At 44.2% G+C, this 16,663-nt stretch overlaps 1 protein-coding gene across 6 annotated transcripts in view; it reads left to right on the forward strand.

Moving 5' to 3' along the window:
* CASTOR2 (cytosolic arginine sensor for mTORC1 subunit 2) overlaps window positions 1-16,663 on the forward strand; it is a 208,568-nt gene that overhangs the window by 79,019 nt on the left and 112,886 nt on the right. For all 6 annotated transcript variants that reach the window (XR_006286231.1, XR_006286232.1, XR_006286233.1 and 3 more), the window contains exon 2: window positions 6,657-6,727. Coding sequence is in view for 1 of the 6 variants with exons in the window: in XM_043530841.1 (XP_043386776.1) it covers window positions 6,657-6,727 (71 nt within the window). In the remaining 5 variants the exon portion in view is untranslated. The remainder of the gene's footprint in view (window positions 1-6,656; window positions 6,728-16,663) is intronic.

Below are 16,663 nucleotides of genomic sequence, written 5' to 3' on the forward strand. Positions count from 1 at the left end.
AACAGAGTAGCAGCCTTCTGATACCGCACAGCAGCGTGAGTTTGGGGGATCAGTAACTACACCTGGTGAGATGTGAACCTGCAACCTTTAGGCCCCAAACTGAGTGTACTCCCACTGGTACCTCCATGAAGAGACCTCTTTTGCATCTGGAGTTAGTTGAGCTGCACATTTTCTTTGTTACTCTCGCCAGCGAGGCAGCTTAAGTGTTTTGACTAGCAAATAAAGATGGCATTTAGAGACTGCTAGTCAATTCGCTCTTTGCAATTTTCATTGACTGTACAGTATAGTAATTAGATGGTATAAAGTACTTAACATGTTACACAAATGTGTCAAAATGTATTAACAGCATAAGTGTTCTTTGCTGCTCTAAATAAGTTTCACAGTGTGTCATGCTAGAATCCACGTCTTGTCATTATTTTAAAAGCAGTGAAAAGCTTGTGATTGCCAAGAGGGTTAGCATGAGACTCTCTTCCTGCAGGAAAAGATGTATTCTCATCCTAACGTAAAGACAGATGCCTATACATCCCATGTTGCGAATACATGAAGACAGACTGGAAGTTGCTACAAACAACACTTTCTTGATTGTTCATCTCAGATCTTGCTTGCTTGCTCGCTCTTCCATTCCCATTCAGATCTGCCACGCCCGTGTCTGCTGTCTTTGATATGTGGAGATGCTGGCCGCTCACTGAATCCTGTGAATGCTGTTTTCCACAGACCAAACTGCTTTACTCCCCATCTCGCTCTTCCCGGACAACAAATGTGCAGCATCGTTTCTTTCCAGTCAAGAAGGCTGGACTTATGTCTTCCTCTTACAGCCATCTTCTGTACTTATCTTTTGACTGCCCCACTGCTTCCAAAGCAGTGCCCCTAGGCGGGCCTGACCCAAAGACCATTGATGTCATATTGAATTCAGCGGACTTCGGTCGTGTTCTAATTCCAGGTTTCATCCTACTGGCCAAGTCTTTCTTACTCGCTTTTGGATCTGGGCAGGCCTGGAGAGCAAGTATCTTGGGGACACCTCCCAAAACGAAGGCTCCCAGTACAGACCTGTTAGTAAGGCTGACGATAAACATGAATGCTTGGTTTGGTTTTCTTCCCCCCCCCCCCCCCCCAAAAGGCTAAGTGCTGCTTGAGAACGAAAATTATGCTGCTGTGCGCCTTCCTAAAGCTTCAGTGTTGCTTCTGCTTCCACACACAGTACGTTGGACAGATTCAGTGATGTAACCTAAGAATAGATGGGTCTACATTTACTGTATTGCTGGAAAAAGACATTTGTTGTCAGGCAGTCAGAGCCAGAAACAGTGCTGAAGTGGAAATGTGCTGAAACATGAAGAAGGCAAAAATCCAGAAGAATCTATATATGGTTTGGTTATTAGTGTACTAAAAATATTCCCTCTTAAATGTGTTCTCTCCACACTCACTTAGAGATACTGATTGCCTGAGATACTCCAGCCCATGAAGAGTAACTTCCTCTCCTTGGTTGGCTTCAGTGTGATGTTTAGGGATCTGCTATTCTTCAGTTCTTCCTGAACTGGTATAAGGTGAAAGAAAGATTATCAGTATACATTGGGTGGAGGATGTATGATATACAACACAGCATGTGTCACTGTGCAGGAGTGGAATCCAATGTAGGGGTCCATTGTTTCACTGATGAGCCTCAAAATGAAGCAAAGTCAGTCAGCTGAGTCTTCTGAGGGGTAAAAATGGTTACATAACGCTCAAAATTAATGTAGATCCTATTTGTAGAGTATCTAATTTAAAGCAGAGCTTTTGGGTTTCTTTTGCCACTGTGATGGTAAAAGTTTTCTCTGTGTAATATTTATCATGCAGAGTTTGCAATTCAAAAGTTTCCTTTTCCCTTTGTACCAGCGGAGAAGGTATCAAGGCTTGAGCTTCGTCAATGTGTACTGTACACCACAAGACTAGTAATATCTTCAATAGGAGAAAAAAAAGATACATGTTTTAATTGTGACTGCTGTATGCTGCTGACCCTTTGAGGCTTTGCTGTGAGGTGCGGGTTGGGTTTAGGATATGGTATATGGAAACGTCAGATTGTGACCCACAGGATGAACAATGTAAGGGCCAGTAATGTTCAGGTTTCAGCTAGACCTGTTCTTTGAATGTCATCACTTTATTTAGACATGTGTCAAAAAAATGGCATCTGCCATGTGTCTGTGCAATTTCTGGTAGAGCAGTCAATATTTGTGTGTTTGCATTAGAGAGAACTTAGGGGGGAGGGATAGCTCAGTGGTTTGAGCATTGGCCTGCTAAACCCAGGATTGTGAGTTCAACCTCCTTTGCAGAGGCTGATCTGTTAATAAAATGCCATATGGCTTAGTCTGGAGAGGAAGTCAACTCTGTCCTAATCCTGGATCCCGCTCGTGTTTGTTACATCTGGGCAACTTGGATTTCTGAATTAAAAAACTAACAATAAAGGGGGCCATTTAGGGATGTGGGGCTAAAATTGGGAATTGGTCCTGCTTTGAGCAGGGGGTTGGACTAGATGACCTCCTGAGGTCCCTTCCAACCCTGATATTCTATGAACTCAAGAGCAAAACTCCCCCAGAAAGCACTTCTACTGTGTGTGAAACTTTTCCTGCCTTACGACCATCTCTTCTACGTATTCAACATGCACGTGCCCAGGAGGCCTGTGGGGTAGCAAAGCACCAGCAAATCTTAATCTGCACTAGCATGTAGAACTGGCCTGTGTGGACCCTGAGGACGTTCACTAAAAGTTCCCTAGTTAATGTGGTACTGCTTGTAACAGGACTATGTTAATGTGCACTAGAGAACTTTTAGAATGTGCCAGCAGGGTCCATGCAGGCTAGTTAGCATGTGACATGCTGGCATGGCTAAAATGTATACCCCTCTGGGGCAGGCTAAAGCACCATGTAGAGAATCCCTAAGAAAGTTTGGAATTTGAACTTTTCTTGGAACAGACATTATTTTCACTTAACGTTACTTGTTTGCTTCTATGGCTCTTTCCTTTTTCCTCCCTTCCTCCCTCTTCCCCCTCCCCCCTACCTCATTCTCCTTTTGTCTCAGAGTCTCATCACCTTCTGCCAAGAAGTCACCAAGAGACTGGAAAGACTCAAATAGTAATGACAAGTATTGATATCACAGATATAGGGCCTGGTAGCACTGGGAGCATATCATTAATAGAGATGGAACCAAAACAAAGCAAAATTGGTCTGATCTGAATAGACACATGCAGATATGTTGTCGTTTAGTCACCCGTGGCCTTACTTCAGTGGCCACCAAATTCTTCTCTTGATTTGGTGTCAGTCCAATCAGGAAGATGGCCATGTTGCAATTGACACCAGTTGACAATCTCTGTGAAGGACTAAATAGAAAACGGAAACTGAATTAGTATCTTCTCATCCCAGGTCTTTTCCTCCAGATCATGGTTGAGTCACACAGGCCGAGGGGAAGGTGAGGGAAGTTTGTTCTCTGCCTATGTTACCTCCATCCTGTCGATAAACAGAAAACTGATTTCCAATCAGGTGTTCCACACATTTTATCCATATCAGATTGATATAGTGAATATAAGCTGAACATTTATTTACGCTTTAGATGTGAAGTACTGTATGAATGAATTTAAAAAAAAAACTATAAACCCAAGTTGCTGTAAACTGACTCCAACAAGAACGTTCTTGACCTGCAAAATGGATGCATGTCTTCTTATATATAGTACTTTGAGTGTGCATATACTCTTTCCAGTTTTGCTAGGTGGTGTCATAATGCATTGTAACTTGTTTTATGGACGGTAATAAATTTGCTTTGCCAGAAATCAAAAGTTTCCTTTATAAGCAAGATAAAAAATCCTTGTGAGATGATAATTCATAGATATCCGATGTTGTGGGACAACTCTTTCCCTTAGGGCAATAAATCTAGTCTGGGGTGATACAAAGGAGAGCACGAGGCCTTATACGTTCAGGATTACTAATTGTAGGGGAAGCCGTTAACAGCACCTATAGTTAGGCTAACACTTTCCATTTATAAAACGTTACTCTTTTTTTATTAAACATTCTATCACCTCCATTGTTGCAGTTGATAGACCTTTGAAATTTGGCAGAAGGAAAACCCTGGGGCTAGAGAAGTGCCTTTTCTTTGTCCCTCGTAATTCCTTTCAAGTTTTGCTGAGCAATAAACTTTTGAAAATCACCATTTCCTTTCAGTTGCTTGCATTTCTTAGGAAACTTTTTGGCAGCCTGTCAGAATAATAACTGACCATTAACATTCTAAGGCTGGACACCTGCGGCCACCGCCACCCAAAGCAGCAGCTGCAGATGCTGCACTGGAAATGTCCAGGAACTGCCAGAGCAGCTGTTGCATGGGAAAACTGGGCCAGGTTACCCTAAACCAAAACCAGCACATGCCTTCAGTGACCCATCCCTCCATCTGGGGGCACCACATAGGGAAGTGGGGAGAGAGTAGTTGGGCCTAGCTCCCCCTGACGACTCAGCAACACATCCCTATCCCGGGATAAGAGTGTTTTGTCTGACAGCTAATATAGTTCTGTAGTTCAAGTGGTAGAAATCTGTGCTGAAGATTCATGGTTCAGATCTTTGCTTATGATGGTGCAGCACGATATGGTTCTACATAAGAAAAAATTTTGTACCTTTTCCCTAGGAAATTACATACAAAAAACTATGTTAAAAGAACATTATTGAAGGACTAGAGGTCAAGCATGTGGAATTTAGATGCCAGATTTAAGGTTGCTTGTGCATCCTTAACTCTGTCACCTTCTGCCTATGTACTACGACACAGTCATTAATTACATGATCACATACTTTTTTTCCCAAAGGGTCGCGCCTTTTCCAGTGCAGATGTTGGATGACTAAGGGGGGTAGAAATAACTTGGCCAAACTTAATGAACATGGTCAATCTTAAATCTAGCATTTCCTAGCTTTTGAGTATTTAACTTTGCAACCTAAACAATGTTTATAATAGGATTTTTTGTATGTAGTATATGTATATTATGCCTAAATTACTTAAGATTATGATGTGTAAAATCTACTTGAAAAAATATAATTTGGGACATTTCAAACTAGAACATTGGTCTAAGATTTTGATCTCTTTTATGCCATCCTAAAACTGGATTAACTACTGATTTCAGTGGACAGTGAAAGTAAAGGAGTTACTTGAGGTATACACTAGTGTTACTGACATCAGAATCTGGCACTGTATTTGCGAAACTTAGCAGAACCAGCACTCTAGTTTTTTGTTAAGGCTGTGTAGAATATTCCATGAGAAATTAAAATTACTCAGAATATGCAGTATTTTTGATTACTGGGTGTGTTCACAAATATTCATACCTGGCAATATCGAAGTCTGTGAAAATACTGGGACGGTTTTTCATATTGTAGAGCGGGTTGAAAAATGTTTTTTATTTCCATTTAAAATACGGACCAATAATTCCCCCCATATTTGGGGTCAGAAGGAATTTTTCCCTGGGACAGATTGGTAGAGACCCTTGGGTTTTTTCACTTTCCTCTGCAGCATAGGGCACAGGTCACTTGCAGGTTTAAACTAGTGTAAATGGTGAATTATCTGTAACTTGAAGTCTTTAACCCATGATTTGAGGACGTCGTAACTCAGCCAGAGGTTAGGGGCCTATTTCAGGAGTGGGTGGGTGAGGTTCTGTGGCTTGCAATGTGCCGGAGGTCAGACTAGATGATCACGATGGTCCCTTCTGACCTTAAAGTCTACGAATGACAGTGTAGCGAGAGAGCAGGGTACTGCTGCTCCACACTGTGATCCCTATGGGAGGTGGGCCCATATTTGAATAATGCAGCGCAATAGGAAAAGTTTCTGCCATTGCTGGGAAGCAACCAGATAATGTCTGGATTAACTCCTTGAGTCTGGAGACCATTGTGTGTGTGTGTGTGAGAGAGAGAGAGATGATCTCATTGCACACGCTGAATTGTTTTTCATTTACATATCCAGAATGGCAGACCCTAAAGTTCTGTCTATTTAATATACCATGCTAAGGATGATAATGTGTTTGGTGCTGCGCAAAATAGAGAAGCTGTGCCCCAGATGGCTCGCAGTGTCAAAAGAGAGGCACAGAGAAGATAGAATGCACTGGGTGATTCAGAGGAGGAAATGTCTTGGATTTGTGTCCTTTTATTTGATTTAATGCTGCTGTTATTGACTTAATTGTGCTGAGAATCATAGATGAAGAGCACGTCGTCAGGAGGTCCTGGAATGAGGGAAAGGAAAGTGGCTTGGCAGATGGGATTGGGAGGGTATTCTGCATGGGGCAATGTGGAAAAGGGCTCTGAGATGGGAGCAGAGTGGAGGGGTTCAAAGGTCCATTTCAGGATGTAGAACCTTGAAGGCTAGAACAAGAAATTTTGAACACGATGCCATGGACATGGGGGAGCCGTTGGAAGGGTTTAAAGAGGGGAGTTACATAGTCAGATCAATGGACAAAGAAGATCTTTTTAGCTGCTATATCTTGGATAGATAGATGATGGGTCACTTGACAGGTAAGTGGAAGATCAAGGAATAGAACCCCTGGCGCTATAGGCTGGGCACACTGACTCCTTACAAAGAGAGCAGGCAGTTTTGTGGGTATCATTGCAAACAAACATAAATAACTCCACTCAGTCCATTGGCTAATAGAGCTCCTGTCCTGTTCCCCTGTGCAGGTGCAAGTTCTTCAGTCTCACGGAAACACCAGAGGACTATACGATCATTGTGGATGAAGAGGGGTTTCTAGGTAAGTCGCAGCACCTGCTGCTTTCTACTCCAAGCTGGGGGCAGAGGGATGTGTGTTCACAGTTTTGTCATTCTCCTGATCAGACCATCAACTGAAATGTTCGTACAACGGTTCTGTTTGCAAATACCAGAAACACAGTTATGAAAGATGCTTTGATCATTTAAGCAGCCTGTCTCCACTGCTCCACTGTAAAAGACATTTCACATATGGAATGTGAATAATTTGTAGTTCAAGTTGCCAACTTAAAAAAAAAAAAAAAAAAAAAAAAAAAGGCATATTAGAGAGCTTTTTTGAGGAGCGGGGGTGAACCAGAAAACCATCACATACAAAGCAGTGGTGGACTTCTGGAAATGCAGCACCCCCTCATGGTGTGACATGGCATTTCATCAGCTCTGCCCCACTCTCCTGCTCGGTTCTTCCGTTGTCTGCTACAGCGGTGGCTTGGCTCTGCAGCCAGGTCACATTTGAGTTCAATACCTTCACGGGTATCTGTGTCCCAGACAAATAATGTCTGACAAAACAGCAGGAATCAGCACGTCTTCCACCCTTCCTGGGCTCCTCTTCAATCTCACTCTTCTTCTAGAGCAGTGTCTCATAGGGCTCCTCCCAGGAGTAAACCAAATGAAAATGCAAACTAAGCCAGATCTGCTCACCCCAGGCTCCAGCGTTTACGGTGACCCTACAAAGTGTTTTGAGGTGAGCCCCCCAAGCATGGGTCCACAGAGTCAGGCTAGCAGGGTTCGCACTAGTGCTGTAAAAACAACTCTGTAGACAGCGCCCTGAAGTTGCAGCTCAGACTGGAACTAGGGCTCTGAAGACCACTCCCCTCCTTTTGGCTTTAGAGCCCAACCCGCGATGTCAAATCACTGCGTACACAGCTATTTTGAGAGCACTAGTGTGAGCCCTGCCAGCCTCAGTCTGTCAACCTGGACTGAGAGGCTTGCTCCCTGTCAAGGTTCCTTCCCTACTCTGAACTCAAGGGTACAGATGTGGGGACCTGCATGAAAAACCCTCTAAGCTTATTTTTACCAGCTTAGGTTAAAGCTTCCCCAAGGTACAAACTATTTTACCTTTTGCCCTTGGACTTTATTGCTGCCACCACCAAGCGTCTAACAAATATATAACAGGGAACGAGCCCGCTTGGAAACGTCTTTACCCCCAAAATCCTCCCAAACCCTACACCCCCTTTCCTGGGGAAGGCTTGATAAAAATCCTCACCAATTTGCATAGGTGACCACAGACCCAAACCCTTGGATCTTAAGAACAATGAAAAAGCAATCAGGTTCTTAAAAGAAGAATTTTAATAGAAGAAAAAGTAAAAGAATCACCTCTGTAAAATCAGGAGGGTAAATACCTTACAGGGTAATCATATTCAAAACATAGAGAATCCCTCTAGGCAAAACCTTAAGTTACAAAAAGTCACAAAAACAGGAATATACGTTCCATTCAGCACAACTTATTTTATCAGCCATTTAAACAAAACAGAATCTAACGCATATCTAACTAGATTGCTTATTAGCGCTTTACAGGAGTTCTAACCTGCATTCCTGCTCTGGTCCCGGCAAAAGCAACATACAGAGAGAACCTTTGTTTCTCCCCCCCTCCTCCAGCTTTGAAAGTATCTTGTCTCCTCATTGGTCATTTTGGTCAGGTGCCAGCGAGGTTAGCCTAGCTTCTTACCCCTTTACAGGTGAAAGGGTTTTTCCTCTGGCCAGGAGGGATTTTAAAGGTGTTTACCCTTCCCTTTATATTTATGACACTCCCGTTCACTCCAAAATGCTGTGTAGATGCGCCCCGGTGTCCATATTAACTTCTCCCTCCACCTGGCTTCTCTCAGGCCCTTCCCACAGAGAGAGAACTCCGGACCCATCTTGGGATGACAACTCCCAACTGCACTGACTGGATGGCTTCCTTTGAACTCCTCCCTGAGCCTGAGGCACCCTGCAGGTGTAACAAGGCAGAACTAATGCAGCTCTCAGGCTCTCGTTAACCCCGGCTAGATTGATATGGGGTTTATACACCACATCACAGAAGACTACAGTTACCTGCATGTTACCCACTGAGGTCGTTCATCATCCGCTCCCCATGAGCATATCAGATCTTGCTCCTCCTTATTGCCCTGAGCCCCCCAGTCAAAAGAAGTACTCGAAGATAAATATTTTATAACCTCCCCACCTATAAAAAGCCAAGAAATAGCTAGTTAACAGCTCACTCAGCCCTTGCAATCATAATGTCACCTTCTCCGTCTCTGCCACCCATGATACACACGCTACCTCCTGCCACACGAAATGTGCTGCCTTCCACTCTGACCATGTGCACGGGGCAGAAGTGGATGTTTTCTCACTGTTCGGAATGTTTCATCAACCCTGGGTTGCCAAAAGCGTGTGTGCGAGCTGTAGTTGTTTTAAGCGTGTGGTGTTGGACAGTTGCTTAATTGAGGGAATGGTTTGGCTTTGTAAGTGGAAATAGTTTGTAATGGTGTTTATCATTTTGAGACGTTTTTATTTGCAGCAGTGTTATTTAAGTGGTAGAATGAGGAAGTGTAGCACTGCTATTATTAATATTTTTTAACAGCTGCTCTTTGCGGTTGCACTTAAAGGTTACTCATTTTGCAAGTTTGAAGACTAAATTCAGTCATTGAAGTGTGAAACAGGAATTTATTTCTCTATAAAACTTATAACTAGGGAGTTGCTACCAATGCCACCATAACATTTAGTAGTTTTTGTGAGTGCCTATGACTTAAGAAACAAAGCATTAGGAGGAAAAATTAAATTGCATGCCGTCATTATTAGTGATTAATAATTTGTAGTAAATGATTATTTCAGTGAATTACACCCTTTTTATAAGAGCAGTCATGAATAGATCACAGTTTTCTTGATTGTATTCCTCTATTGTAAATTGTTGGTTTAAATAATTTCATTAAGTATTCCCTGGTCTGTAAAGTGTTCATGAGAGATTTGGTTTTGATGGAAGATGCAGGTCACATGCTACAGTTCTGTTCCCTGATAGGAAGAATGTAATGCCTAGTTTGTGTTTCTGGAGCCGATGTTCATTGCTACTGATTCAGAATGTGTTTCCTATGAATGTTCTGTATTGTTTGTATTGTGGTGACCCCAACTGAGATTTGGCCCTCAGCAGAGTAGCATATAGTCCTTGTCCCTGAAAAACTTTAGTCTAATGGGAGAGACAGACCAAGGGTGAGGAGGGGAAGAGATGTGCTAAAGATCATCGAGCATGTCAGTGTCGGAGCAAGGAAGAGAGCCCCGGTGTCCTGAGTCCCAGTCTAGAGCCATAATCACTAAACCATGCTGGGTTTCTAAATTTGCTGCAATCGATGACATGGCCATCACCAGGGCTGCATATGTGGCAGTAATATCCATATGGGAGTGGTTCTTTGGCCTTGTCTACACTGAGGATTTGCCCCAATTCCAGCCATTGGTGGCCACAGCCCAGGCGCTGTAATTGCACCAGTGCAACCCCTAATCTAGGTAGGCAAAGTTTCCGTTTGCACCAGTGAAAATTACCCTTGCTTGAAACTGGGGTAAAGTCAAAATAGCAGTTTTGCTTGTCTACAATAGGAGTTGCACTGGAGTAACTATACCAATGATGTAATCAGAGTAAATCCTCAGTCTAGACAGACCCTTGTCTTCCGGTAGGTTCATGAGTCAGTATTGCCCCAGGACACCTTGGTGAGTCAGACAGTGCCACCACATTCAAGTAGCAGTTCTTTCTGATTTGATGATTTGGACTTAATTTCCCCTTCTCAGGCATATTGCTCCTTTCCTGGTTTGCATACATGTGCATAGCTGCTGATGACTGTCCTACTAACATTGCATCCTCTATAACATTTGGGGTTCAAGGACAATGGATTAAGTGGTGGTGGTATAAGGAGGATAATTATAATGACATTTTAGTCGAGACAATCTTGTATGCATCCATCCGTCCACACACACATTTTCTCTTTCTCTATATTTGAATATTTTGCCTGTGGCTAGCTTCTCCAAGAAAGTGGGTAACTGCATTCTGTATCAGCTATTACATCTAAATGGTATTTAAGGAGACTCATATTGCAATAATCCACAAAGCGTGACTCACTCCCAGGCAAATTGCTGTGGATGCGTAACCAGTCGGAGACTGAGGAAAGGTGTTTTGGCCCCTGATCACCCCTGCAATTCCAGAAGCAACTGTGAATGCAAAAGCATCCCCACCCTGCAGATCTGTTGAATAAAGGGGGGAGACAAATGCCCTAATTTCTTCCTGCCTTACCCACAACATCTGTTCCCCAGGTCATTATCACCTCTGTCTTGTCTGAATTGAGTTCAAATACTTTGTCCTCAACCAGATTCCAGTCTCAGCCAGGTGACAACAAAGACACTGCACAACCACGCTGCAGGTAGTCATTGTATGGATGGCAATTCAGGCTGAACTGGGTCTGTCTCTCCCCCACCAAATACACAGCAAGCAGGAGGGAAGATGAAACAGAGCCTCGCAAAACCCAGTGGGACAGAACTCACCCTCTGCGTCTCTGAGAGTAAAGAAGGGAACCACTCCAAAGCGATACTGACTGGGCGCCAGTTACTAAAAACAGTATGGGCAACAGTATCCAGGGCTACTGACAGCTTGAGTGAATCGTTGCTGTGCCTAGCTAGTAATTGTCTACATGCTGTCCTATGTCAAAAGTCTGCAAATTTCTGGCCAGCTCTCAACCCAGCACACAAACGCGCTGGGCTAGTGTCGTCTGAAATTCAGACCTCCTTCCTGAGGTTTTCCCATTATTCTTAAGGAATAACAATAAAATCTCTGTCTAAATTTCCTCTTGAGGTTACCTCTTTTACCATTGTCCCAGTGGGGTCCCTGTCCTTGCTCCCAGTTCCCTTTGTCTGGCTCAAAGCCCTTAATGCACCTGGGTTGGGGTCAGTAGCACCTACCTAGGATGGCTGTGAGGTTAAGCTGGCAGAAGGGCTCTACTTTTCTTCGCAGGGTCCTAGTGCTGCATTGATACAGCCTGACTGGCAGGGATCAAGGACATGTGAGGACTTCAGGTTGTCTCACCATCACCTTCAAAGGGAAGATCAAAGGCTAAAGACTTTTGTATTATTATTATTTTTTTATTTTTGAGTAGGGGCCTAACTTTCATTCTTCTGCGAGATGCTTCTGTTAGGAGATGCTTCAGTAGCATTAACAATCTCAGCCTAAAATGGGCCCACTACATCTCGTTTTGATTTAAGTAGCTGTGAGGTGCCTGGAGATGACTCAAAGTTGAGAGGTGGAATCTTTTCCCTTGGTGAGCAGTGCTGGCAGGAACTCCCCGAAGCGGACACGTCACGTGTTCTTTCCAGACATGGACCAACCCGCCACCAATCCCTGCTGCTGTTCTCCACTAAGTGGGGGGACAGCTGTGCTTCTGTATGGAAAATCTGACTCTCCCTCTGTCAACCGCCTTAGGTGAGACTTTGCAACAGCAAGAAGAATGTTCCCAATGCCCTTTTGAGCCATCCAGGCCTCTTCCACGGCCAACAGCAATCAGGAAAAAATTAGGTTGGAAAAAATATTAGCAGTTTCAGCTGTGCTTCAGGTTGAGGTTTTTGTAGGCTGTCGTGTTGGTTAGCGCTCCACACTTAATGACGTGCTGTAATCACTGTTACCTGCTCTGGCTGAAAAAGGCATCTCAGGAGTTGGTTTGCCTGGGAATAGGAAGAGAGGCAAGCTAGTAAAGATATTCTCTCGCCACCCTGGAAAATGGCTGCCATTCACAGCCCTAACCTCCTTAAGCATTCATTGGGATGGAACGAATTCACTCGAGCCTACTTCTTTGTTTTAATTCCCTGGTGGTGGTGTGGGGGTTATATCAACACTGATCCTGATTGGTTCCAATGGTGGTGTCTTGGGTCTTTTTCCTGGTCTTTGTATTTGACTGGTAACGTAGGGAGATAATGCACAGAAAACTCTGTGCCCGAGTTGCTGCTGAGTCATATTAGCAAAAAAGAGTTTGGCCGTGAGAGTGTCCTGTGTGAAAACAGGTGACTGAGTATGTCAGGGGCTGGAGCGCTTGAATAAGTATTGCGAAATCCTCATGCGCATATTCAGCACATGGCAGAAGCTGAGGTGGTATGCTTGGTACACTGTTACTGCGCTTTTCATTTTTGTAAAGGTTTGGCTGGAAGCTTCCTGAGGTTGGTACAAATTCCTGTCTCCCTCAAACACGCACGCTAAGGCCAGATTCTCCACTGTTGCTTCATCTCCAGTGGAGCTGCCCAGATCTACACCAGCTGAGCGTGTAGTCTGTGCTCTCTTTACATCCTTTCATTCTTTTTCTTCAAGCATTTTAGCTTTCCTGTTCTCTAACAGCGAAACAAATGACCGCACACTGGGAGGTAGCAGCGCTCTTCGAGATCCTGAGTCATGCATCCTGGGAAGGAGTTGGTAATGTTGCGTTCTTGTCCCGTAGACACCATCAAAATAAAATAATAGTGGTTTTGGTTGGGTGGCGGGGGCTGTTTTTTCCTCAAATGGAATTCCAGTCAGCATTCATGCTGCAGCTTTTAAACAGCCTATCTGCTTTTTACTTCTCCATATCTAATACCAGCTGGCTTGTTTTCAGTCCTGTTCATCCTTTTTCACTTGGGAGTCCACTACGAGGCTTAGTGATGGGTCTGTTTGGGTAGCTTTGAATAAAATGCCATCCATCTAGCCTCCAGTTTTACAGTGCTCCTTTATCATTGCACAGCATGATGTGAAATGAAGTACTGAATCACTACCTGATCTGCCTTCTCTCCTGGATGCTTGAGCGTAACTAAAGAATGGCAGTAACTGATGGGGCCTATATGACTAGAAGCTTTGGTATGGAGAAGGGAGGATGTTAAGTTTCTCCCTGTGGCATTTCTTTATGTAGTGCAGGGATCGGCAACCTCTTCCAGTCAGGGAAATCCACTGGCGGGCCGGGACAGTTTGTTTACCTGCAGTGTCCCCCGGTTCAGCTGATCATAGCTCCCATTGGCCGCGGTTTGCTGTTCCAGGCCAATGGGGGCTGCAGGAAGTGGTGCAGGCCGAGGGATGTGCTGGCCACCACTTCCCGCAGCCCCCATTGGCCGGGAACGGCGAACCGCGGCCAACGGGAGCTGTGATCGGCCGAACCTGTAGACGCTGCAGGTAAACAAACCGTCTCGGCCCACCAGCGGATTTCCCTGACGGGCCGTGTGCCAAAGGTTGCTGATCCCTGATGTAGGGTTTCTCTGTTCTCTTTAGTTCCAAATATCTCTCCGGCTTCCCTCTTCATGCTGACAAGGAGAAGGGATGGCATGTGTGGCCAGTCAGTTTTATAAGGAACTAACTTTTGCTGGCCCTTCTCAACAGTTTTGACAGTGGTAGTTCTAGGGTGACCACTCGCACGTTTCCAGAATACCAGACATTTGGTACTTCCGGGAGTGGTGTGGGCCCACGTACGGTTTTGTCTCAGTTCCGGTATGGGGGAACAAACCATTCAAAAAGAGCGCTGTCCAGTTGAAAACCATACAAAGGACCTGCCTAAGAGTCAGAGGAACTGGTATATATCTTCCTATTAGGCGGTGGGTTTTACATCATATAGTCCATTGGTTTTCAACCTTTTTTCATTTGTAGACTTCTAAAAAATTTCGAATGGAGGTGCAGAAATCATAGGCATAGTCTGTGGACCCCAGGGGTCTGTGGACCACAGGTTGAATGCCACTGATATAGTCACCTTGACATAAAGCCTGTCTGCATATAGGCCACACGTGCCACCTGGGCTTTCACCACAAGTGGAATGGACAAGATTCCTTCTGCCGGCTTGTTAGCATCACTTGTGTAATTTGGGTGGAACTATCGTGATGATGCAAAGCTGCTTTGGCCCAGTGGATAGCATTCCAGACTGGGAGATGGGAGACCTGGGTTATACCCCTGCCTCCAACTTAGCTTTGCTATGTGATCTTGAAGAGGACGCTTAACCTCCCCTTGCATCACGTTCACTCAACACCTGTATCAACAGGGACTGTGGTGGTCGATCACCTGTGTGATGCAGTTTGAGATCCAGAGAACCATGCTCATCGTTTCCATGGTGAACCTGCTGCTTCCACAGCCATCTCACCTGGTGGATGGCCTTTGAGTGTGATCCTCACCTGCTGAAGTGATGGATGGTGGCTTTGACCTCGAGGGCGTGTTGCAGGTGGGGGTGAGAATTAAAGCAAATAGCTGGTGCAGGGAGTGAGTCCTCATGGCTCACCAGAGGCGAAGGGTAATAGTGAATGCCAGTTTGGGGTCTGTTCATGTGCTGTGGACTTCTACCTCCTGGACACTAGACTGAGACCACCAAACTCATTTCATGTAGGTCACTAAAGGATAATCACTCTGCTGGCCTGGTCTGGATTTGAACAAGAGAGGAAAAAGTGTCTTGTGGTTGAGACACTAGATTGGGACTGGAAAGATCTGAGTTCAGTTCCTGGATCTTCCCCTGGATTTTCTGTGTGACCTTGGGGAAGTCAGTTAATCTCCCCTATATTTTATTTCCCCAGCTGTGAAATGGAGACGATAATTGTCTTTTTCTCCCTCCCTTTTCCTGCCATGTTGAGATAGTAAATTCTTCAGGGCAGGTCTCTCACGATGTGTTTGTACAGCACCAAATCCAATGGGGTCCCATTCTCAGTTCGGGCCTTGAGGCACTACCAAAGTACAAGTTAAAACACACCAACAACAAAAAAGTGATAGAGCTGGTGGTTGAGAAATCCTACACGTTTTGGAGAAGAGGAGGAGAGGGGAGGTTTCCTTGAAATTCACAAGCCTCAGTACATGTCCTCAATATGGAAGTCACTCTACCTGGTTACCAGTTCTCATCAGACATCCTGTGTACCAGGTGACCTTGGAGTCATGGTCTGTCTGATTTTTCTATTTTGCTTCCAGTGGCTAATTCAGTAACAGAAAAACATTGTGTTGCTTTCACATCCTTTCCAGTCCACTAGTAGAAAATGGACAAAAAGCCAGGCCTGTAAATTAGTACAAGCACTAAGCATTATTAGTTCAATTCATAGTGTAAAAAAAAAGAAAAATCTTCACAAGGGGGAAACAAGCTAGTAGATGAAGAGATTAAAAAAAATTTTCTGTTATAAATATCCCTCTCCCTCCCCCCGCCAATAACTAGCCCTTTGTATCTCAGACACAGTTGTTTAATTTGCTGCCTGACACTTCTAACCACAAATTCCTTCCCCTGTTCGCCACATTCAGGCCATTGGGAGTGCCTGTAAATTGCTAGGCAGAATATATTTTCTCACTTACACTCTCTGGTCTTTTCACTGACCTAACTGCATTGTGTGTGTACTTTTGAAATGATGTGGTAATAATAGTATACATGCAAATTAAACAGGCTGGGAACTGACAAGTGACTACTCAGAAATGTTTGTTTGTCTAGAAAATTACTTTCCTCCTCCTGATATTTGTGTGTGTGTTCTGCAGGAGGCATCGTGATCTAGCGGTTAAAGCCTGGAGTGACGAATCAGGATAATATGGATTACATTCCTTATTTTGTCCTGTATCACATTGGGAGGAGACTTAACTTCACCCTTCCTCAATTCATCCTGTCTGTATAACGGAGATAAACTATCCTATCTCACAGTGGGATTGTGGTGCTTAATTAATGTTTGCAAAGATTATTTATTATGCCTGTTACCTTCCTCATAGAGTCTTTTGACCCATTTCCGCTCCTTGCCCCTATTTAAAGAAATACTGTACAAATAATAGATATTTTCACTGTTTCCTCCAGCAGATGGGTGTGTGCTGAAATCTATTTTTATTTCCCAACCCCAGTGAGAAAGCCAGACGTCTCTTCCTGAAGCACTGGGCTGGCCATGACTTCCTCCTTTAAGTTAATTAAAATCTCTGCAGTTTCCATACTCTTTCCAAAGCTTAAGATAAATAGATACCATGTGTATC

This window comes from Chelonia mydas, chromosome 17 (genome assembly GCF_015237465.2).
Source record: "Chelonia mydas isolate rCheMyd1 chromosome 17, rCheMyd1.pri.v2, whole genome shotgun sequence".
Lineage (NCBI taxonomy): Eukaryota > Metazoa > Chordata > Testudines > Cheloniidae > Chelonia > Chelonia mydas.